Source organism: Agaricus bisporus (assembly GCF_000300575.1).
Source record: "Agaricus bisporus var. bisporus H97 unplaced genomic scaffold AGABI2scaffold_5, whole genome shotgun sequence".
Classification (NCBI taxonomy): Eukaryota; Fungi; Basidiomycota; class Agaricomycetes; order Agaricales; family Agaricaceae; genus Agaricus; species Agaricus bisporus.
In genome coordinates this window covers 2,104,139-2,126,547 of record NW_006267368.1, presented here as the reverse complement: position 1 = coordinate 2,126,547, position 22,409 = coordinate 2,104,139, and the positions used below count along the sequence as shown (strand labels likewise).

Genomic DNA, 22,409 nt, shown 5'->3' with positions numbered 1-22,409 from the left:
CCTGAAATATAATGGTGATTTTATTTTATTCGTCAAGACAAGCACACAAGCGCCTTTGTTTCCTGATAGTCCAATAATAGTGTTAACGGTTAACAGCGGGAACGTCAATTGTATGTATACAGGTCGGGCATAAGCTCGGACATCGGTTGATGCCCGTTTTTCTTGATAGATTCAACCCTGATGGTGGCGTAAGTGTTAGTATTACGTAATGTCAAAGCTGATATGATATGGAACTGTTCACACTCGATTTTGCTTGTTATAATGGAAATGAATCATGCTTCATTTTTAAAGATGAAGCATTATCAAGTCAGCCGTACCTACCAAGCCTTGAAGAATCTTGAGTCGTAGGGTTTTTGTGAAGTGCTACCCGAGTTCGCGAGTGCTCTTGGCTCTAAACTCTTTCGAGTAAAAAACGTGATCAGCGATCAACCGTTCATCGATCCACTCGTTTCGGATGTGTTTATATGCGTGTAGTGAAGAAACACACGGCTCTGGCAGGTCTCAGCGAAAGTAGCGTCGAATCTCGTAAGGATCCGTATGTTCGTTTGTCGAAACTTTCATACTTGAGTACATAGCTGCTGTTTGGTTCACTGGTTCCTGGAAAGTTTATATTTAGTGGAATGATCGGTGGATAGTAGCGGACATACATGCAACTCCAAGTGGAGGCTATGCTTAATGTGATAGTAGTAGCTACAAATGGGATATCTTGGGTGTTAAACGGGTACCTGAGGAGAACAGCCTTTCGTCGAGATGTCAGTTACTTGTGAACAAGGTGCAAGTGGATGATTATGGTATTGAGATAGTTGGCAGGGAGTGCTGTTACAATAACTACGTCAATGTGCGATTAGTAGCGTACCTACGGAGTTGTGGTTCCGGATGTTTGGTGGGTAACTTTGTCGGAAACCAAATGACATCAGTCTGGGCCATTCCTTCTGGTCAAGGACTCATGAGATGATAACATACGGGGCCGGTGGCAGCATTAAGGAGGAGGGGCGACAGGAGGCAGGCACAAAGTGAGCCAGCAGTGTGCCTGACGAACCGGCTCGGAAACTGCCGCGAACCAGCCCGCGTTGATTCCTTTGCCATCTCTTTCTTCCCAAGTTCCCTCTCCCACAGACCACAACCACGCCATGCCCTCGCCGCCGTTCCCGACGACGACGATGCCAGACGACTACGGCGCTCGCCCTACAACAGCAAGGGCTCCTGCTTCCGCCGACTACGACTATTCCCACCACCCCCCACCCTCTAGCCAGTATCCCTCCGAGTATCCCATCGACGACGACTACGAACCTGAGAGCGACGACGACAATGTCTTTGCTTTTCTGCCCCCCTCAACCGCGGATCAGGAGCAGCAGCGCAACCAGCGCCAGCAGGACGACCGTCCCGACACTTTTTTCTCGAATTATCGTCCCCCTACCGCCGCACACACACCCGACGATCCGGCCTTTCCCTCGCCCGTCTATAATCCCTACGACCAGGGCAAGCACCCCTACGACGGTGCAGGAAATGCTCCTACATCCTCTTCTAACCAGTTCAGCTTTGACTGTGGATACCCAAATAGTAATACCTCCCCACCAGCACCCAATACCGACAGTTCTAGATACCTCTCTACTCAAAATTATACCGTCCACGCGCCTCCTCAAAGTCCTCCCTCGACAGACTCCTACCATCAGCATCATGACGATCCCTACCGCATGAGGAGACTCGACTCCAGAGCCGATTCCGTTGCCTCCCCTACCTCCCCTTCACGTCAAGCTCGCGCTTCAGTGCCTTCATCCGTGGATGACATTGAGCATGTTCATCTCCCTGGTGAAAAGGCCAGCGTGGGTCCGGATACAGATATCGAGTCTCTCGCCCCGCGTTCCCACCACCACGGTCGACAGGGGAAAATCAGACACGGAAATCAGAACTCGGCCCCTTACTCGCATGGGCGTTTAGCAAGAGCAAACGGCATGGGTACCGATGGTACTCATGGCACTGGTACAGCCAGCATAGGACCAAGTGTGGACGACAGTGAAATTGGAACGAGCAGAGAAGGATCCATCAAGTGAGCGTCCTATTTCCCTTCAGTTTCGTTTTCATTTCCACTTTTTACTTCGATCTTTGTTTATCTTGCCTCCTTTTCCACCGCTGCGGTCACTTTTTGTTTTGCCATGACTACTTGCTGTCCATCCTTTTGACGTGCACCTCTCCCTCCTGTTCATCTATCACTCCCACCCACTACGGCGTGTATGCAGTGTGCGACGCTTCGCTTTCTACTTTGCTGCCAACTTGTTTCCGCCCTCATTTACCCTCGATCGAGGATGTCTTCCGAGGGTGATATGCACGGCGGAGATGGAGCGGGACACCTGTCGCTCGTGACATTTCTGGCAGGAGGATGCCATGTTCCTGCTCCAGCCCTTTCGATGCCTTATTCTTCCTCCTGCCATGCACAAAGAATGGGGGCCGTGTTGCGTAGGCTTTTTGGTGACGCCAAAGAAGCTTGCGCGAGGCGCTGTCGGGGGTGATGCTCCACCCAATATATTTCCATTTTGCGTTGATGGCTTCTCTTTGTTTGCCTCTTGGGCTACACGCCGACAGGTTTTTTACGTTCTTGCCGGACATGAGTGGCATGGATCAGCGCGAAGTTGGATGGTGAACGAAGTGGGTGTACGGGGGGCTTGTCCCTTAAGAGGTGGATCCGAGAAGTGCTGGACACGGAGTCGCATTGGAAGACTCGTTATTTGTTTTCAAGGGCCAGGCGTCGCTCATCTGTCGCTGTCGCTGTCTGCATTGATGACCGGCATGACATCGTATCATTCATTTCGCCTCCTGTTCTTTTTCTTTCTTTGATTCTCGATTGTTTCGATCTTCTATTCGATTGGATTTATATGACGGGCTGTGGCCGATACTCTTGCGTTGACCCACTCGCAATGAATCCCTCGATCGATAACCCTAATCTGCCTGATCCAATCCATATCACGCCCTTACCAACTCCAGTACTAACTCGCGTTTCTTCCTTTACTTCCAGGTTGGAGTACTTCGACACTATCGAAGAGGAAGATAGTCCGTTCCCTGAGGTGCGGGCTTCAGTTTCCAATGTTGACGACCCGGATATGCCTGCGATGACCCTTCGCATGTGGTTTGTGGGTCTAACTCTGTGTTTAACATCAACGTAAGTGTATTTCGATCCTAAACTTTACGCCCCAAGTCTAATCACAATTCATGCTTCTAGTGCCTTGAACACCTTTTTCAACTTCCGTTTACCGGCTCCTGCCGTCGTGCCTATCGTACTACTCCTGATCTCCTTCCCCATTGGCAAGTTTCTTGCTTTCGTCCTCCCAATCAAAAAATACCATCTGCGACTCCCATACATCTCTCCTCGATTCGTATCAACATCTCTACCTCCCTGGATCATTCGGATTATTCGCCCTCTTACGTTTCGACGTGCATTCGAATTTTCTCTCAATCCAGGCCCATGGAACATCAAGGAACACGTGTTGGTGTTCATCATGGCCAACGTCGCCGCCGGTCCTCCATACGCTCTGAACGCCATCGTCGTGTCCGAAATGTTTTATGACATTCAATTCGGATATTGGTTTGCATTAGTTTTGGTGCTGGCGACGCAATTGACCGGGTTTGGGCTGGCTGGATTGTGTAGGAGGTTTTTGGTTTGGCCTGCTAGTATGGTTTGGCCGCAGAACTTGGTGGCATGTACTTTGTTGAATACGCTGCATGCGGAAGATGAAGATGATGGGATTGGCATTAGCCCAGCTAGTGCTAGTGGAACTGGAAAGGGTATCACGAGGTATAGGTTTTACCTGATCGTGACCGTGGCATCTTTCTTCTTCTTTTTGTTACCGGGTAAGCAGTGTCCCCCTTTCTTTGCTTGTTCGGTTGAGAGTGACGGATCAGCTAATTTGCTTGTTGATAGGCTACCTTTTCGAAGCACTTTCTGTCTTCTCGTTTGTTTGTTGGGCAGCGCCATCCAACGTACCTGTCAACCAGCTGTTCGGTATACGTTCGGGTTTAGGAATGAGTGTGCTCACGTTCGACTGGTCCCAAATAAGTTGGATTGGGAGTCCTCTCATGGGTGAGTTGATGTATTATCGATTATCTTCAATTCATTGATTTCGCGTCTCTCTCAAGTGCCCTGGTGGGCTGAGGTACATGTTTTCCTCGGTTTCGTCCTCTTCTACTGGATCATGACACCGGCGTTATACTACTCCAATGTGAGTTTAGGCTCTTCTTCGGCCCCGACCTTGGGCGCTGATCTCCTCAAATAGTCATGGAAACTCGCACACTTCCCGCTATCCGCGAATGAGCCCTATGACAAATTTGGCAAAGTCTACGATGTTACGCGTGTGCTCCGGAAAGATGATACCTTTGACGTGGAAGCATACAGCAACTATTCCCCACTATACCTTCCCGCCACGTATGCCATGACATATCTGCTCGCGTTCACTTTGAGTACGTGTGTCATTGTGCATACGTTCTTGTATCATGGTAGGACGTTGTTAAATGGGTTTAAGAAGATCAGAGTGGAGCAGGATGATATTCATGCCAAGTTGATGAGGAACTATCCTGAAGTTCCGGACTGGTGGTATTTGAGCAGTTTCTGCGTGTTTTTCAGTTTGGCGGTTGTGGCGGTGGAGGTATGGATCTGTTTTATTGGGTTTTGGTGATTATTTACAGAGCGATATTTTTTAGGTATGGGATACGGGCGTTCCCGTGTGGGCCTTGGTCCTCGCTGTTATCCTTCCTGTTATCTACGTTCTTCCCTCGGGTTTCATCTATGCCATGACGGGACAAGGAATCAACCTCAATATCCTCGCACAAATTATTCCCGGGACGTTACTTCCCGGTAATCCACTCGCGAACATGGTCTTCAAAGCATACTCGGTCCAGACCCTGACAGAAGCTACCGGATTCGTACAAGATTTGAAACTGGGCCATTACGTCAAAGTGCCACCGAGAGCAACGTTTTTGGTTCAGTTTGTGGCTACGACGTTGGCGGCGTTTATTCAGGTTGGGGTGAAGACTTTGATTTTCAATAATGTGCATGATATTTGTACGCCGGATCAGCCGAGTCAGTTGGTTTGTCCACATAATCAGGTGTTCTTTACTGCATCTGCAGTTTGGTGCGTGTTTTTTGTTTTGTTTAAGGAATAGTTCAGGTCTAAATGATTTGCTTCAGGGGTTTGATTGGTCCCAGTCGACAGTTCGGTAAAGGCTCGATATATCATCCACAGTTGTACGCTATCATCGTCGGAGCATTCCTTCCTATACCATTTTGGCTGTGGCAACGAAGATACCCGAATTCGTGGATCAAATGGGTTAGTACACCTGTTATTCTTAATGGGGTAGCGAATATTCCTCCTGCGACGGGTATCAATTACTCGAGTTGGTTTGCGGTTGGGTTTATTTTCCAGTATTGGATAAGGAAGAAGAACTTTGCGTGGTGGAGTAAGTTTAATTATGTTGCGAGTTCGGCGCTTGATAGTGGTGAGTGGGCTTTTTTTTTTGGGTGAATGTGTGATTTTGAAGTTGAATGATTTTTTGAAGGGACGGTGTTGTCGTTGATATTTATTTTCTTTGCACTGCAAGCACCGAAAGGTGGGATAAACCTGGTGTGGTGGGGTAATACGGTGTTTTTGAACAGTATGTCGATTTGTTTCTGTTGTTGTTAAGTTTGGTATTGATCGTCGGTCGTTTCTTTTTTTTTTTTAGCTGCGGACTGGCAAAGGACTCCGTATTTACCTATACCTGCTGGGGGGATACCCGACTCATAGCCAGGAATCGTTCTTCGTATCTAGCATCATTTCTTATTCCCCACCCCCATTTACCCCCCTCAAGTCCTGATATCCAATTTGGCCGTCCTCTCGATATCCTTTTCAAAATTTGCTCATGACTAAATATGACCATTGCACTTCACATTTCATTTTCCTGATTTCTATCTTTAACTCATCCCGGCATTCCTATCATCTTTTTCTTTCTTTTTTTGTGCTATCGAGCTTTTCCTTTTTTTTATTTTTGCATTTGTTTCGACCATCCATCACTACGAATCTAAACAACAACAACAATCTTTCCTTTAACTATCCACTCTCTTTTATCGATTTCTACATTACGTTCATTTCCATTTACTCTTTGACAACATTCCTTTTGGCCGACCCCGAATGTCTAGATGTCCTTCTTGGTACTCTGACAATTAAAGGGAGGCGCGGTATTCGTTTGGTTTGTGGGTGTTACATCTCTTTTTTTTTCAATTGTGACATTCTTAGATATTATACATTGGTATTCGTTCGTGTTGGTTGGTCTTTTTACTATTTGTCTATCTTTTCTATTCTTTTTTTGTTTGATATGATGGTTCGCATTCACGATCTTTTTTTCTCATCTTAACATCTCGTGTGCGCCGTCTGTATTTTTTTTTACCCCTCTCTTTTCTAGATATTGTAGTATTTTTTTTTGTTGTGTGTTGGTTTCTTTCACTTCAATTTTTTTTTTTGCTTCGTGTCGTTGACATGGGTGTGTCAAGTATCATTTTTTCGTGATTTCTTTTTTTACATCTTCCCTCTTTTTTTTTGGTTTACATTACATACTTGACATGCATCACAAATAAATAAAGAAGCAAAATCTGAAAACGGGAGTAGGGGTGACGTTACTTTGTGAGTTGTATACCGGCCAGTGAGGTTAAGAAAAAAAGCAACACTTTGATATAATGTACATGTAGAATGAACTTGGTGAATAAATTATCAGATAAGAGAGAGAGAGTGAAGCGAGAAAAAAAACAAAATGTCGTGTGATACGCTGTGCACATTTGTTGCAAGTGGAAAAAAAGAAGCCATGTATGTATATGTATGTTGTTGATGTTTCACAGGCTCGCGGACGCCGCCAACTTGCCAGCCTGGCGGTTCAATATGTTAGTATTTTTAGAACGGTTTGTTTTGTTGTCCCGTCTAAATTAAGGTGGGAGTTTAGTTGGCCCGGCGGTTGCCCGTGGAAGGTTCTCAATGATCATCATAGTATATATTTGTGTCTGCGCTCAGATGAACCTTTTGCAAAAATCAGTGAGTAATTGGAGTGAAAGGCGGTGGGGTTTTAGTATGACGAGTAAGGACGCTTATACTAGTCGGTTCGCTGTTGAGTGTGGATGGGATTAAATTTGAACCTGGTTCGTGAGATTATCCGTGGGGCTTGTTTTTCCGATTCCATGGATCAATGCCCAGGGAAGTTGATGAGACTCAACTAAGTCTGGTCGTCGGACTCGGAGATGAGGCATAAAACAGTGAGAGAGTATTGTTCGGATACGACACACATGGAGTTCTCTACAATGTTAATCCCATTAGTAGAGCTCTCGAGGGAATACTCTTTACGGTATGTATACATCATCTATGACTTAATCCTTTTGTACTAAATCGTTTATAGGCAACTGGGCGCGTTGATCATGGTTCCATTGGTCATTTGCACCGAGACTCGGACGAAAGTGCTATTGAGAGGGGTTTGAATCTGACGTGTGGAAGGTCTGATGACCTTTGCTTCTTCAAGTACTGCCACAGTGATAGAACTAATGGAAAGGAGCGTGAACAGTTTCGATCCTTTAATAGTTAGTATATCTTCCTTATATGGTGGTTTGCTATCAGCAGGCTATCAGGTAGAGTATGCTCCATGAGCGCGTGAGTGTGTGGATCATATCTGCTTACCCCACATGCACATCATGGTCCATGATTTGAAAGGAGTTCGTTGTGACTCGATTTTGAAGTTCAGGCTGCGGACGTGGCGAAACGTGTATTCGAACGATCCGAACCTTGATAATGATGATGATGAAGCAGCTGATGCCCAAGACGGATATGTCCGGGGCCAAGTACACGTCACGTGTTACCGTGAATTGTCTTCTGTCATTCCAAAGGCTTGGTGAACTCATTTGTAACACATTTGAACCACAGTCTTATTCTACGAGCCAGGACCCTGAGACGGGGTATCTGCAGTTGATATGATGGCACTGAGTAATCAACGATGAAAAGTTCAGAAGGCTCATCCACGTGTGGGAGCCGAGTGAAAACTATTCAGTCTGATCATGATAAAAAACATTGTGAGATACCAATGCGATAAGCTTTACTTGTGTGCAGCAATCGGTAGTGGCTCGTTGAAATTTCAGAATCCGATTGCGGACTGACCTTTGAGCTCAACCATGGTGAGATGACGGTTTCATACTTAACTATCTTTCCGTGGAACTTTGTATTCATATGGGACATGTATAACCCCACAACCTGCTGATCATGATATTCACAGGCTTTGGCTGTTTTGACTAACTTCGTTCTCGCGAAAGCGCAGTATCGTGCGACTGATCATCTGTTCGTCGAATTGATAATTTCTCATTTCTCTGACTAATTAAGTTGGATGCTTCATATCCCCGGAAAATAGGATATGAAAGAACGCTCTTGTATGTCGTGTTTCTATAAAGATATCGAGGAACCAGTATGAGCCGCTACTGAGAATATAAGGTCTCCACACCGGCCATATTAAGTGAAAAATTCCTTAAGTGTCGTCGACGAAATAATTCTCGCCCGAAGCGCCTGGCTCAAGACATAGATTGGTCGTGGTTACAAGCTGGTTTCCGTCTTAGTCTCTTGGCATCTACTGTGGTTCGGAGAAGGGCAACCACGATTGAAACGGACCAGGAACCATCTCCAATCACATTTCGATAATTGCTAGTTGCAATAGAGCAAACCGCTTTCAAAGTAATCTAATCTAGCATTGTCGTTAAAACATCAGTTGTACTCCCTCTTGGAAAATTGTAAAAGTGCTTCATGACGTCTCTTGACTCGACCCAAAGTCAGCCATGAAAGAGCTGGTTCGCGATTTATTGCTCAGTATCCTTGAAGGCTAGTATTTCCTGTGGAAATTTAAATTCGACGAACCTGGAAATTGGCGTTATCAGTGACTCAGATCATTTTCAACTGCCAAGAAACAATAGCTAACATGTCATTGAAATCATACCTGTCCGACAAGAGTGCCATACATATAAATTTACCAAGCTGTTTAAATCCCGTCAAGAACAAAAACACTCACGTCGGAGCAGACACTTTGATTTTGTTTTCTGACGGTCGTTTAGGGTCGCACGTAGGAGCCCATGTTGTGCCTTGTGCCAATAGGTGTGCGGCTCGTTTCCAGGGGCAAAGGTTGACATGGTCACCAAAAAATGCTTGGAAATATCTACAGCGCACATTGCAGCATGTATTCATTCAAACACGTGTGTCATGAAATAAAACCGCACCGTCTCTCTTGTAATATAAATCGACTCGCTTTCTCCTTGAGCTTTCAATTTGACGTGTGACCATGAATATGATGATTGAGCATGCTGAGACAAACATCGTCCGTCGGCCGCCCATCTGTGAGACGCGCCTAGGAAAGATAGCCATGTCAACCAGTAAAGAAGTTGTCCAACCATTTATGTTTTAACCCAGTAACTTGCTCCATGAATGATAGCGAATAAAAAGTTTCCATCAAGACATTGCTCTTGCCCAACTAACTGTAGAGTCTGATATGCAAATTTTTCCAATTGTTTCCAGTTCTCATGAAGGCCGAAGAACAAATCTTACAGTTGTATCACCAACATACCTGCTCCCTACAATTAATTTCGTTACTTGCGGTACACATTGTCAATTCCCGCCTAGAGAGGCATTGATTGATTGCGCGGACTATTTCCAAAGTCTTAACTACTTACTAGTCAAGGGGAAATCCGTTCTAAGTTGTTGCCATCGCTCAAGTGTAGGCCTTCCACCATTGGGAAGAAATTTTTTATTGCTCTCTAAATAAGCCACAATTTTCCGAACCTACATGTCTGATTTGAGAACCGGCTCACCTGAATTTACTTTTCATGTCCGTATCCCTCGGACATCTCGAGGGTAATTCTCGTAGTAAAGCTTGTTCCTTTCAACGGTGCGAGCTGAAGTAATTAAAATTCAGCACTCCCGTAAACTTAGATACAGACGAAAAGATCGCGACATACAGGCTTAAGCATTTCCGACAAGACGATTTCGGTTTGTATCGATTTTCACATATCATCCCCTTAACTTGATGATTGTTTGACAGTAAGGGACATCCTGATTTTATTTTGAACTTCACTGACGAATGAGCGCAGAATAGACCGCCACTGGTTCGTCTGTTTAATGGCGTACGTCCATCGGTGATAAAAGCTTCTGTTACCCCTTCGCTAAAAAGTGAAAGATAGGTCAAGGCACAAAAACCACCGAAGCGAGCTCGTGCCTCGGAGTAATCCAGTCAGAAGACCTATTCGGAGTCGACAATTCTGAAACGTGCCTGTGGATGAGGTGGCGCAATGGTACCTGATATGTAGAGCGGACGTAGGAGGGGGTAAATGAATGTCAACCCAATCTTTTCGGACAACTGCTGATACGCCTCGGCTGTAAATCTAGAGTCCTTCTGTAACGGTACTTCATAACCTGGTCCACCTATGCTCTACGTCACGGACGAACCCAAGTGTAAAAGGATAATACGTGCCTTGCAGGTACAACACTAAGGCACAGAATGTGTTAGTGTCAATGGTTCGTCCGAGAAAAGATAATGTATATAGTACGTACTGAACGGAAGTATCGGCTTCATCTTCCGGGGTTTTCGTCTTTGGAATTATGTGCCTTGCAAAGATTACGAGTTTGAACCGGTCGGATCCAACGTGTCAAGCGGAACCTAAAAAAGTGTTCGATGACTTAAGTCTTTGGGTCCATCTACGGATGAATTAATGAATATTAGCATGATGTCACTACAAATTGGATGTCTTCTCTCGCCTTCAATGATGTACGTTTCCTGTTCATCCGGCGATGTTGCTTCTAGTTGCCATCTTCGCGTTGACACTCGCTATCCGTATGAAGCACCAGGGAAGAGATCATTGTCAGGTACCAGGCGGATTTTACAAGGACCCTAATAGATCCGGAGACGAGTCATCTGTGGGCTCTAAACAGCAACGTGAAAATATTGGTGTCAATAGATAAGATAACACCGAGAAATGATGCTGCCACTGATCATGACATTACATAAAGCTGAGTTTGATGATCTTCAAGTTCCCGCATCAACCGCATCAATGGTGTTTGATTATCAGGAGGGTACAGTCATTCTCTGTTGCAGGTTAAGGTTAAAAACAACAGCGCAAAGACTTGGATAAGGAAGGTACGACATAGAATCGTGGCACTGCGATAAACTAGAATATAGATATGTCTCGCCGCGATGTGTTCCATGACCAACGTGGCCTTCTTCATAGCAATTAACTCCAAAAACAACGATGACTTCCGGACGGAGCGGCAAACTCTCCCCCCCCAATTCTCTAACGATCGGGGGGCATAGTAGTTTCAAAACCTGATTTCAACAATTTTCTATATATATATGGTTTACAGTTCGGTTGGTGCATCAAACATAAAAGTGGTCCACCCCGCGTTTCCTATTTTTTTTCTCTTGGCTAGAAAAAGGAAAAAATCAATGATACTCCCGCTTTGAGAGTGCAAAAAGATGTTTCAAAACGTCTTTTGACTCCGCTCGAACTCCATCATGGAATAATTGGTTCGTGATGTATTGTTCGGTACCCTTTATCTTCGCCGCCGTATCTTGTGCGAAATTGAAATCCACATACCTGAAACAAATATGTAAAAAAGAAAGAAAAGAAATCAGTGGTTCGTTATTTCGCGGATTCGTTGAGAAGGTCAACTGACATGTCATCATAATAGCTGATAAAGGTGGTCAACATTAGCATGAACCATGTTCCAAAAACTCCAAGTAAAACCCACGTAGCTGAAGTCACTTTGACTTTATTCTCTGACAATTGTTTGAGATCGTAAATAGGAGTCCAGGTGGAGTCTTGCGCCAATAAATGCGCAGCTCGTTTCCATGGACGCAAGTGTGCATAATCATCAAACATGCTCGAAAACATCTTCATTATATATATAAATTCGTCAACGATGGAAATAAAGAGTACACGCACCATTTCTCCTGTAAAGTAAATTGGTTCATTTGCTCCTAGATCCTTGACGTGAGACCAAAGGAACTGAGTATGTTGAGATACGACTCTCTCGGCCGACCAACGCGAAGCTCGACTATAGGGGACAGGAAGGAGGAAACAGAAAAATTGGAAACCGGTTTCTTTTATAATTAGGGGTGCTCTGTTATTATGAAAATTCTTACCCTTGGCAGTAAATAGCTTCGTGGATGATGGCGAATAGAGGATTACCATCAAATGCTTGTGAATGTTCAACCGATTGTAGAGTTTTGTACCCGATCTTTCCAATCGTTTCGAGTTCTCTTGAAGCCCGAAAAACGAGTTCTTTAAAAAAGAAGAAAGGTGATACAAATCGTTAGTCATTGACTTGTAGTTCATTAGTGCAATTCGACTCAACGATGTACTCTATCGATCCCACCTAAGAAACGAAAGAAAAAATCAGTTTTATTTATTAAAGGCGGATCATTTTGCTTACCAGTCATTCCAAAGTCGAATCCAAGTTGTTGCCATCTCTGAGGGGTAAGTTTACCACCGTTAGGAAGTACAACGTTATTGGTCTCCAAATAGTTCATAATGTTCCGAACCTGTGATATATAGAAAAAGAAAAGGAAAAAATATTGAACTGGTTTGGATTATCGTGCAATGACGTATATCTATATACATACCCTTTGGACATCCCGAGGATATTTCTCGTAATAGATTTTGTTCCGTTTAATGACACGAGCTGCAAATCATCGAAGGTAAATTAGTACTTTGTAGCCCCACTTAGAAATGTTTAAGGTTCGACAGCCGACTCACGAACGATTGCAGTATAAACGGCATCCGGCTCTTCTACCAAAGGTGCCAAACCTCCACATGTAAAAACTTCTTTAATCCCTTCGCTAAAGAACGAAAGATACGTGATGGCACAAAATCCCCCGAAACTTTGTCCTAAAAGTGTCCATTTTCTATCTTCAGGGTTTTCTTTATCACCCAGAAGAAGTTTTCGGATGGCTTCACAGTCCCTTACTGCAAATTTCGTATCGCCGCCAGATTAATTGATATGACAAGAAAGAAATAAGTTTGATATATGGACATACCGATGTTATCTTGTCGAAAATGTTTGAGGTAAGCGGCGATTTGTTCATCGGATTTGATGTGGGAAGGAAGAGTATCGGGAGTTAGGGGAGTGCTAAGTCCTGTCCCTCGTTGATCGAGCCAGAGAACCTTGTTTTTTCGAAGACTGATTACTCTCAAAGTGGTAAGTATATTGTTGTGGAAATTACCTGATAACCTTCTTGAAAGAGCTAGGGGTAGGTGAATGGTATGTAACAATGGTTTCAATCAAGTCGAATTGACGGTACCTCGGCTGCGAATCCAGAGTTCCTTTGTAAAGGTACTTCACCACCGGGACCTCCTACGTCCTACATCACTACATGCTCATCTTCATAAAAAACGTATACAATCTTACCCTGCAGATATACCACTTGCGTATCAAGAAAGCTTGAGTTTCAAATGGAGAGGATAAGTTAAGGATCACAGTTACCGAACGGAAGTTTCGCTTGATCTTCAGGAGTCTTCGCTTTTTGAATCGGAATTTCTTGTCTCGCGAATACTACAATCTTTTCTCCTGTAGGATTAGAATAATCGAGTGGGACTTCAAAGAAACGTTCGACGACTTTCACTCCTTCTGTAATAGGGTAAGTAACCAATCAGTATGACATCGGAGTGTAGGTTAGTGGGTATCAATCGTACCTTTAATGATGTATGTTTCCTGTTCTCCAGCATAAAGTTCAGTAGCCATCTCGTTATAATAATCTGTATGAAACAACAATCAATGGATCGCTGTGGGACTCAATGACATATTTAGACAAGTCAGATGATCTTCCCAAACTTCAAAGCTTCAGGTAACACTTGGGCTGCCACGTCAAACATCCCATTCATGATCATGACTGCAGACGAATGGTGTATTGCGAGGTTGGTACATTCAGTTCCGTTCCGTTAGCGCTAAGCAATGCCAACGAGTACCCGACGTCAACGAAATAAAGCGAGATATATATTACCAAAAGGCGATACGAATAGCGGGTGACGTAAAGGAGAAATTTATAACATCATCGGCCACCTTTGATGAGTCCAGCCCCTGTTATCTCGTCCTTTGTTGTATCAATTTCAAGATCCATGGGGTCAAATTTTGAAGGATTTGCTGTCGTTTTTGTTGAAGTCGAGTCAAGTGGATCGTCTCCACAGCCGCAGTCGTATTCGGTAGATAGCTGGGAGCAGTCGTATTCTGGTTTATTCAGTCGCTCGTTCACTTGATTATGGAGGCTACATAGCCTTCAAGGAGTGTAATTGGTTAGTCATGATCGAAAGGGAAATGGAGCGAGGATAATCATACCATAGCGAAGCAGCGCGGCGTGATGACGTCTATTAGAATGCGTCAATACACAAAGGGTAAATGGTTTTAGGCAATGAACGTACTTGTGGCGGATAAACTTTCAGTAGTTCCTGAAGTTCAGCTGCGCATTCACCGCATGGATACACCCGTGAGGTTAGACGGATATACGAGTCGAGTGCTTCGCGTTCATCCGGTGTTGGGTTCTACAAAAGCTGAGTGTTAGATTAATTATTTAAAAAATTGTCGGCGATACGCACTTCAGGAAACCGGAGAGTTACTGTATGTCTGCGAACCGAGTCAAGCTTATGTAGCGCCACGTAAAAAAGACATACAGCAACTTCCAAGTAGCCCTCCCAAGGGCAGCTCTGTCGAGATCAGAATGACGAAGGTGGTGGACCTCTGAGGCAAGACTCATTACTTTGCAGTTTCATTTCCTAGTTTCGCCATTATCACGCCGCCATGTACGACCCCCTCCTTAGGTGGTCGATTCAAGGTTTGCTCGACGCCACCCTCGCCGAAAAGCTGGCCTGTCAAAGGGTTAAGGTATGCGCGAGATGGCGGGTGCAACATGGCCAGCATGGTGAGCCCGACCTATGTGAAATGTCATTAAAAACTCATTAAACATATGTTTGACTTGCCAGGGCGAATAGAATAATAAAGAGAGACTTTGCGAAGCGGGAGATCATGAAAGTGCAAAGGAGAGGTACCAGCGTGGGAATTAAAAGCTGCTTACATATGCAGGAGTGCTGTTCTTGGCGCGGCCACCAGTGGCTTTCCTTGTGCGCGATGGTATGTCGAAAAAACATATGTTCAGTATGGTCAATACTCACGTTTGTTTAGCTGCCTCTATCCCTCCTCAGTGCTGCTCAAAACAAGCCCATGGCAAGTCCATGTTTCTCCTAATCGCTCTTTCGATCTGACCAGCAATCTCCAGTTGGTCGAGCTCAAGAACGGCGAGACTTTCAACGGCCATCTCGTAAACTGCGACAACTTTATGAACATCACCCTCAGAGAGGTGTATCAGACAAGCGCCGATGGGGATAGATTCTGGAAACTCAAGGAATGCTACATCAGAGGAAGCACGGTAATTTCTGGCATTTCTCGTCTCCCTACCTATCTCAGCGCTGATCGCTATCAGATAAAATACCTACGCGTCCCAGATACCCTCCTCGACCAAGTGAAGGAGGAACAAAATCGCGCTCGGGAAGCCAACAGGAATTCTCGCGGAGGACACACAGGACCTAATAGAGGTCAGTGTTATCGAATCTATCATGTTGCCTTTTTTCTAAAAATCTTGTTAGGTGGTCGTGGTGCGCCTATCAGAGGTACGTCCTATCTGATCTGTCAATCTGTCCGAGAGTGTGACATAATATATTTTAGGTTCTCGAGGAGGTGGCCGCGGCGGTCCCCTACGCGGCGGTAGAGGTCGTGGACGTGGATTATGATGATACTGTTTCGATTCATGACCCCAACAAAAGTGTAAACCAAACAGCTGGTTTTCTCCAGAGGATACTAGTTCCGAGAAGGAAAACGTCCAGAGAATGAGGCGAGGAGTTGTTAGATTGTGAGCTCTCAATTACGCACCGTATAATCACTTTTCACATCTGTTGTAGCAACTTATTTGCTAGCGTATATGTCAACCTGTGTGTATCATCCCTGCATCAGATTATGGTGTACTCCATAGACTGAAGTCTGATTGAAGCCCTTGATTAGGCCCCGCCGTACCCGTGTGATGTCACCGACGTTGTCGTATCTTGACGGATAAGTGACGTGTTACAATCTAAACCCGATATCTCTTTCCCGCCTTAGGGCTTAAAAAAGCTACACTTACTTGATCATATCATGGTACAATGCTTGGGCGCCATTTTGAAAGCACTAGTAAGGGCGAGTTGTATCAAGAATCTGTCACCCCAAAACTGCCATGTTCCAGTACGTTTCTATCCTTATACACATAAGAAAACTACACTGATATCTTGATACAAGCTCGGTTGTAGTCGGGTACCCTCCAGTCGCAAAATGAAACTAAGTGATGATCTTTCGATCCCTTGGGCACATAGTAACAACATATACTTACAAGCATACATCTACTACGGTTTCAAGGCCCTGTTTTCTTCCCTTGCTGCTAGCGAAAGCTACTATGCCACAAACGTATCATCGAACATCAGCATCGCGTAAACCACCGCCAGTCCCCTCTATCTCCGCCGATGGCGAAATGATGGAATTGATACCTGTACCCACCAAGACTACCAAGAAAATCCTCCTCCTCATCTCAATCCTTTGTTTCGCCATAACGGATTTGATATTAGCCCTACTCAGAAACCTCGGATTATCATCTGTCTTTCTAGGGGTCATAGCGTCTGCGGGGACGATAACTCATATATCAATACTTTTGGGTATTATCTTCTATCGACGACGAAGTCACTCTGATACCACAAAATTTCGTGATATCACATGGGATACTCATATCCATCCAACGTCCAAAGTATCCTGCATCGCCCTCAACATACTTCTCATCATTGTATTCCTGGCGTCGGCCACGTTTTCGATATTTGCCCAGAAGACGGGGTACTTCAGTAGAGGTAGCGACGAAGAAGGGACTCAGAGTGTTTTGAGAGGGCCTGTAGAAATAATCTATGTTGCAGTGGTTGTGGAGGTGGTATGCGCTGTTGAAATGCTTGGGATATCCTTAATCGGGTATTTGGAGAGACGACAATTTATCGAGAAGATCGAACGATCTGTATCTTTAGAAACACAGGCCAATCGGTCGGGTATGCCAGGGGTATAGTAGTGATTAATGGAAAGCGGTACTACAATGTGAATGTTTATTTCAAGTTCTTGGCAATTAGGGTTTTTTATAGGTTGCCCTGACCCAGTCGAACCTCCGAAGAATCATATGCGTGTCATCGTTTTTCAGTTCCTCGAAGAGGAAAGAAGCAAAACAATAAGCGAGGATTGTATTTGAAATCTAATTAGGGATGCGAGACTTTCGCTGATAAGCGATGGTCACCGTGGAAGTTGTACTTCGCCTCGCTTGTTCCTGGAGGCAGTTCAATAACACAAGTGATGAGAGGAATAGTATGCAATTTCGGGTGTTAAGCGTCCTAAGATACAAGATTTATGTAACTAGAGACGAGTAGGTTAAATGAAAGTAGAATGTAATGATACACTGGGAAGTCAGGCTGAAAAAGGAGTGATAAAATACGAAGATGAAGTGTGCGACACGAGTATGAGACAGTAATGGACTATTCCATAACCAATACATCGAGTCGGAGGGAGCATGGATGAAAAAAACGAAAGAAGTTCATGCGAAGAATCGAAAAGGAGAGAATAGATATCCAACATATGTTCAACCATCTCTGTCACAATGCCCTAGTACGGGCGATCACCAAGCCCTGTTATCCTCCTCCAACAATTCGGCGCGTTCCACGTATTGAGATGCTGGCTTCATCTTACGACCCTTAGGGACTCTTGACCATTGAGCCACATTCTCGCTCTCCAGAGTTTCTGCGCGTCTCACATAATGAGACTCCGGTTCCGCGTGATGAGATGCCTTTTGCAAGTAGTGGGAGGGAGGCTGGACGTAAGGAGGTGTTGGCTTCACTTTGCGAACTTTGGTAGGTCCCCATGCCATGTTATCATCCTCTAACATTTCTGCTTGCTATCGCATTTATGAGATGGGGAATGGTTGGTAAAGGTGATTGAGAGAAGTACTTACAAAATGCTTGGAAGGGGGTGTTTCTACCAATGTTGGTTGCTTTGAGATCGAGTCGCCGCCGAACGAGGTTGCAAAGCTTGCACCGTCATGGAGGGATTCCTGAATCGTGGTCGGCGATAGTTAGGATATAGATTGACATGAGAGATAAGAAGCAGTTACTTACAGCGTCATAGTCATAGTCTGAATAGTTCAAAGGCAAAGTGTGTGCAGCAGGCTTCGCGCTGTCTGAAGAAGGACGGAATTTGCGCTGGTTTCCCGATGAGTATGATGTACCAATCAACCAAAAACCTTGGGAAATGGGAGACTCACGATGAATTTGCTGAACATGATGACTTGAAGATAAGGAAGTGCAAGTATAAGAGGTTTGAGGAAAGAGAGAAGTTTTTGGGGCCCTAGTGAATTGTTTGGAAGTCGCTGGGGAATGGAAAGTAAACCAAGTGGTTACGTTGGACCTTCCTTGGCTCGCAGGGTGTTGTACTTATAGTTATTTCGTTGTCCTTAATGGGGAACTCGTTAGGCCGTTGAGCGCACCTTTGGGGCCAATTTGGGGCACACAGCTTTTTGATGAACAATTGACACGCGAATTGACATGTGAGTGAATTGCGGCATGTCTATTCTCAGAACCTAACGTATATTGTTGCCAAGTAAAGTGGGGTACGCTTTTTTTATCTTCGGACGTAGGTGCCTAAGAGGAGGTACCGCATACGCATCTATCGTATCGCTGACAACGAAATGCCTTTCGATCCCTGCATTGCGTCGTTTTTCACTAAAAATGTCCTGTATCATGCGTTATGATTGGCTCTTTAATCCTAGTCTTTGAATCTGCGCCGCCACCTGGGGTCACCTCGAAGCATCAACCTAAGACCAAGACCAAGACCAAGGTCCACGGAGACCTTGAGAAACCTTGAGGGAGGTACGAATTCCCGACCGATCAAGTCTGGGCCCCCTGGGATGAACGGCCGAAAGAGAGCCTCAAATTGCACGTGGCAGTATTCAATTCAATCGCTCATTCCGCAGTGGATTGCATGCATTACCCGCGACCCGTATGTTGTATATTTACGACAAAAGGCACACGGGACTTTATTGTAGATAGCGGACAAGTAAACAGTTTTTCAGAGACGGACCATCAAGATGACTTGGACGCGTGCTTCTGGCATGTGGTTTATTTTTGTCGTGGCGCGGCATTCTCGGCAATGAGCATGGCTAAAGATAAATCAACGATCATTGGCACGCGTCGGAATCCGGATTCTCCCTATGGACTTTGTGGGCTATGTACTTGGTTCGGGTTTTTTAGCTTTCGAATACTTTGTCCGCCTGGAAAACTTCCTTCCCTAAAATTGGCAAGGAATTAATTTAGATTTCTCCCTCGGAAACGTGTTTTTCTCCAAGCACCAAAGAAAACGAATGAATAATATTAAATGTTGGATACGTCACTACGCAGTAATCTGCACCCGCACACGAGGAGAGCACTCATAGCATGAGGTTACATCACCTAGCTGAGTTCCACTGCATAGTGTAAGCGGCTAGATTCATCTTGCTTTCCGAGCATAGCTTCAATGTAAATAGTATAGCGGGTTCATGCGGCGGCGGGACCTAGTATGGGTTATGTTTCTTCCACGTAGAAGAGATAAAGAACTTCATTCTCACACATGATATTCCAAGACTTTCGACCTCAGATTCTCGGATTTAGGATGTGCTGATCGTTTACTTTGAACTAGAACTTATTTTAGTCATAGCTATGTACACCGCCTGATTCTGATGTTCCTGAGCGCTCGTTTGTGATCATCAATAGTGGTAGCGTGTTTCTCAGCATCTCCTGTAATTGCCTGATGCATGCACTCGACATGCACTACGAGTTGTCGCATATCAGCATCATGGAATGTTGCGGGAAGTGTTTGATACTTATATTATGTGACTTGGTAGTGACCATAATTCAAATCCCTCATGATCATTAATCAGAATGGCCAATGATCCTCTCTGATCTCGTCTCAAAATGTTATTCATCCAAGATCAAGAAATCAGTCGCACCAACTCATGAAATTGAACATGTTAAATAAGATGGCGCGATTGATTTTTGTCTAATTTGTCCATCCGCGAGCCGTATTTAATTAAGCTGGCAACTCACAAGTAACGCTTTCGTCGCGATTTGATCAGGTGACTCAACCTTAACCTTGCACCGTCGCGTACGCTGTATTTTTCTTTTATTCTTCTTTTTTGTTCTCTCATTGCTAATACGAGTGACAAAGCCGCTTACTTTTTGAAACTGGTTATCTTACACAGATAGGACTTCTAAACAGCATCAAATAACAGTCGAGTCATTTTCACCTCAGTTTACTAGTCACTTATATCAATCAAGCACAAGGATTACTGTATGTTGAAAGTGACCCACATACATTGACAATGCTGCTGTGCAATCAGGGTTATCAGGTTTATCAAGTTTCCAACTCATCAAATCTTACAGTAAGAACGGATTGGTGAAACAAACTCTGGCACTATTTCTCAATTAATCTCTAGAGAGTGATGTTGTGATAGAAATCCAACCCGCACGGGCGTCATGGCTTGAAGACAAATGCTTCTATTGGACAAGAGTTGTGTCAGAACAGCTTGCAACATGTGTATCACGGGGAAGTCAAAACATCTAAGTACAAATGAGGTACTTAAAGACCTAAGAAATGGTATAAACGAAATATGAATGTTCGGGCATAGCACGTTCGCTACATCCAAACAAACTAACACAATCACTCTTTCATAAGAAAGATATCTATACTATAGAATCTCTTTCCGGGAGATATGATGGTGGAGGTGTACTATTAGATGATGCTCGTCGGGAGTGTGGATGGAGCACAGGAGAGACTTGAACTTGACTTAACTCACCGCTTCGACGATGATACTGGGTTGTTAAGTCCCTGAGAGACTCAAGTTGTCGCATAGCCGAGGTGATCTCCCTTTCAAGTCGTCTCCCTAATCCAGTACTTCTTTCCGAGGGTATATCATTCCCCTCTCCTTCTCCTCTCCCTCCTCCCCCATCAGCTCCACCAACGCCATCAATATAACTTTGCTCTAGAAGAATTTTGTTATACGGGGTTATGGAATGATGGACACTCCTCCTATTTGAACTAGTTTGAACGCGCTTGCGGTTGCGCCATCGAAGGATAAGAAAAACGAGTATTGCAATCGCGATGAGTGGAATTATAATCGACAATGGCAATATAAGCTTGAGATTAGCACCTCGAGAATTGGCGGAATCAACGTTCGTTGTAAGCGTTGATGTTGGAGGAGTTTGTGATTCAGCTACTGTTTGGAAAATGGTGGTGGTCGCACTAGAAGTTACTACGACGCTTGGAAGATTGGTTTGGCCAGGATTGAAATTCGTGTTTCCTCCCCATGGTCCCCATGAGCCCCATCCATGATTTCCAAATGCGGGCCTGCTACTTCCGCCTTCAGCAGACTCTTGACGTCGTTCGAATTTGTCTCGTGGATTTGGAGCTACAGTATCCGAGTCCGCACCCAATGCGGCTTCTGGTTCAGAAAAATCCGAGCTAGAATATTGGATGTACATTTCAACAAGGAGTCGACCAAAGTACTTGTTTGTATACCTTTGGGATGGGTCATTTTGCTGGAGACTGGGACATGGATGACTTGTCGGTTCCGCTGAAGAGTCAGATGTCAACGACGCGAAGGACGATTGATGTTCGACAGTAACTGTTTCCCATCGACGAGGGGCCGCACTCGTGGCTTCCATCTGATGATTTTTGCGGAGAGTATTAACAGCATATTGACAAGGAGCATTTATATATACTGTACAGATATCTCATCTTCATATTGAACTGTCAAAGTTCGCTAAGGGAAGATGATACGCTCTCACCTTGAATCGAAAAAGTTTCATCATCAGCTACTCTGATATTCAGGGAAAATCATGATGGTTGATGTATTCTCATGTTTTGAAGGTTTGCCCAGGTTCTGTGAGAAGAGTATTAGGTTGGTAGGGCGTTACTCGTTCTGTAAACCATGTAAACTGAAATCACGTAAGAGAAATGGCCAGAATCTGGCAAAGGGCCTCGAAAATCGTCCCGTAAGACAGCAGACAAAGTAGAAATCGTACTGATAGACTCATAGCATCAGCACGTTGCTATGTCCCTCTTCGATCAGTCTTGGTAGGAGACGTAGACAGATGCGCAGGTTATTTTTATCTTTTGATCGGCGGCGGATTGACATGTGCATGATCACTGATCTGCATCATCGCATACAAACATTGATCATGCATGCAATGATGAAGCTCGAGCTTTTCTAGTCCAGAATTTGACACGATATTCCTGACCCAAGTTCATACCACTCCG

The 22,409-nt window shown here is 44.6% G+C and overlaps 7 protein-coding genes across 7 annotated transcripts; 3 read left to right on the top strand and 4 right to left on the bottom strand.

Moving 5' to 3' along the window:
• Positions 1–1,130: 1,130 nt before the first annotated feature.
• On the top strand, positions 1,131–2,051 carry AGABI2DRAFT_118315 (hypothetical protein; the record flags this gene model as incomplete). The annotated part of the gene is made up of 1 exon (XM_006461353.1): positions 1,131–2,051. One exon carries the CDS (start codon positions 1,131–1,133, stop codon positions 2,049–2,051), a length of 921 nt encoding a protein of 306 aa, XP_006461416.1.
• Positions 2,052–2,912: 861 nt separating this feature from the next.
• Positions 2,913–5,913, top strand: AGABI2DRAFT_205198 (hypothetical protein; the record flags this gene model as incomplete). The annotated part of the gene is made up of 9 exons (XM_006461352.1): positions 2,913–3,154; positions 3,215–3,843; positions 3,914–4,072; positions 4,129–4,211; positions 4,266–4,634; positions 4,690–5,120; positions 5,177–5,484; positions 5,545–5,640; positions 5,710–5,913. 9 exons carry the CDS (start codon positions 2,913–2,915, stop codon positions 5,769–5,771), a joined length of 2,379 nt encoding a protein of 792 aa, XP_006461415.1. The 3' UTR covers positions 5,772–5,913.
• A 5,553-nt stretch (positions 5,914–11,466) lies between these two features.
• On the bottom strand, positions 11,467–13,766 carry AGABI2DRAFT_185664 (hypothetical protein; the record flags this gene model as incomplete). Its single annotated transcript, XM_006461351.1, has 15 exons — positions 11,467–11,620; positions 11,700–11,714; positions 11,775–11,917; positions 11,969–12,080; positions 12,169–12,307; positions 12,381–12,401; positions 12,459–12,567; positions 12,649–12,707; positions 12,782–12,991; positions 13,063–13,189; positions 13,249–13,269; positions 13,327–13,379; positions 13,434–13,448; positions 13,509–13,652; positions 13,718–13,766. 15 exons carry the CDS (start codon positions 13,764–13,766, stop codon positions 11,467–11,469), a joined length of 1,371 nt encoding a protein of 456 aa, XP_006461414.1.
• A 307-nt stretch (positions 13,767–14,073) lies between these two features.
• AGABI2DRAFT_69446 (hypothetical protein) lies at positions 14,074–14,772 on the bottom strand (the record flags this gene model as incomplete). The annotated part of the gene is made up of 5 exons (XM_006461350.1): positions 14,074–14,296; positions 14,358–14,386; positions 14,441–14,560; positions 14,615–14,642; positions 14,690–14,772. 5 exons carry the CDS (start codon positions 14,770–14,772, stop codon positions 14,074–14,076), a joined length of 483 nt encoding a protein of 160 aa, XP_006461413.1.
• Positions 14,773–15,139: 367 nt separating this feature from the next.
• AGABI2DRAFT_192916 (hypothetical protein) lies at positions 15,140–16,030 on the top strand. Its single transcript, XM_006461349.1, has 7 exons — positions 15,140–15,146; positions 15,198–15,239; positions 15,292–15,441; positions 15,496–15,607; positions 15,659–15,682; positions 15,738–15,921; positions 15,971–16,030. Exons 1-6 carry the CDS (start codon positions 15,144–15,146, stop codon positions 15,800–15,802), a joined length of 396 nt encoding a protein of 131 aa, XP_006461412.1. The 5' UTR covers positions 15,140–15,143; the 3' UTR covers positions 15,803–15,921; positions 15,971–16,030.
• A 1,389-nt stretch (positions 16,031–17,419) lies between these two features.
• Positions 17,420–18,622, bottom strand: AGABI2DRAFT_192915 (hypothetical protein). The gene is made up of 4 exons (XM_006461348.1): positions 18,382–18,622; positions 18,236–18,319; positions 18,073–18,171; positions 17,420–18,015 (listed from the first exon to the last, which is right to left on the bottom strand). Exons 1-4 carry the CDS (start codon positions 18,397–18,399, stop codon positions 17,740–17,742), a joined length of 477 nt encoding a protein of 158 aa, XP_006461411.1. The 5' UTR covers positions 18,400–18,622; the 3' UTR covers positions 17,420–17,739.
• Positions 18,623–20,833: 2,211 nt separating this feature from the next.
• On the bottom strand, positions 20,834–21,814 carry AGABI2DRAFT_118309 (hypothetical protein; the record flags this gene model as incomplete). The annotated part of the gene is made up of 1 exon (XM_006461347.1): positions 20,834–21,814. One exon carries the CDS (start codon positions 21,812–21,814, stop codon positions 20,834–20,836), a length of 981 nt encoding a protein of 326 aa, XP_006461410.1.
• Between the last annotated feature and the right edge of the window lie 595 nt (positions 21,815–22,409).

Coding starts and splice junctions, on each gene's coding strand:
- AGABI2DRAFT_192916 (XM_006461349.1), top strand. Junction 15,442..15,495: donor GCTACATCAGAGGAAGCACG/GTAATTTCTGGC, acceptor GATCGCTATCAG/ATAAAATACCTACGCGTCCC. Junction 15,683..15,737: donor TCGTGGTGCGCCTATCAGAG/GTACGTCCTATC, acceptor AATATATTTTAG/GTTCTCGAGGAGGTGGCCGC.
- AGABI2DRAFT_192915 (XM_006461348.1), bottom strand. Junction 18,172..18,235: donor CAGACTATGACTATGACGCT/GTAAGTAACTGC, acceptor ACCACGATTCAG/GAATCCCTCCATGACGGTGC. Junction 18,016..18,072: donor CACCCCCTTCCAAGCATTTT/GTAAGTACTTCT, acceptor TAAATGCGATAG/CAAGCAGAAATGTTAGAGGA.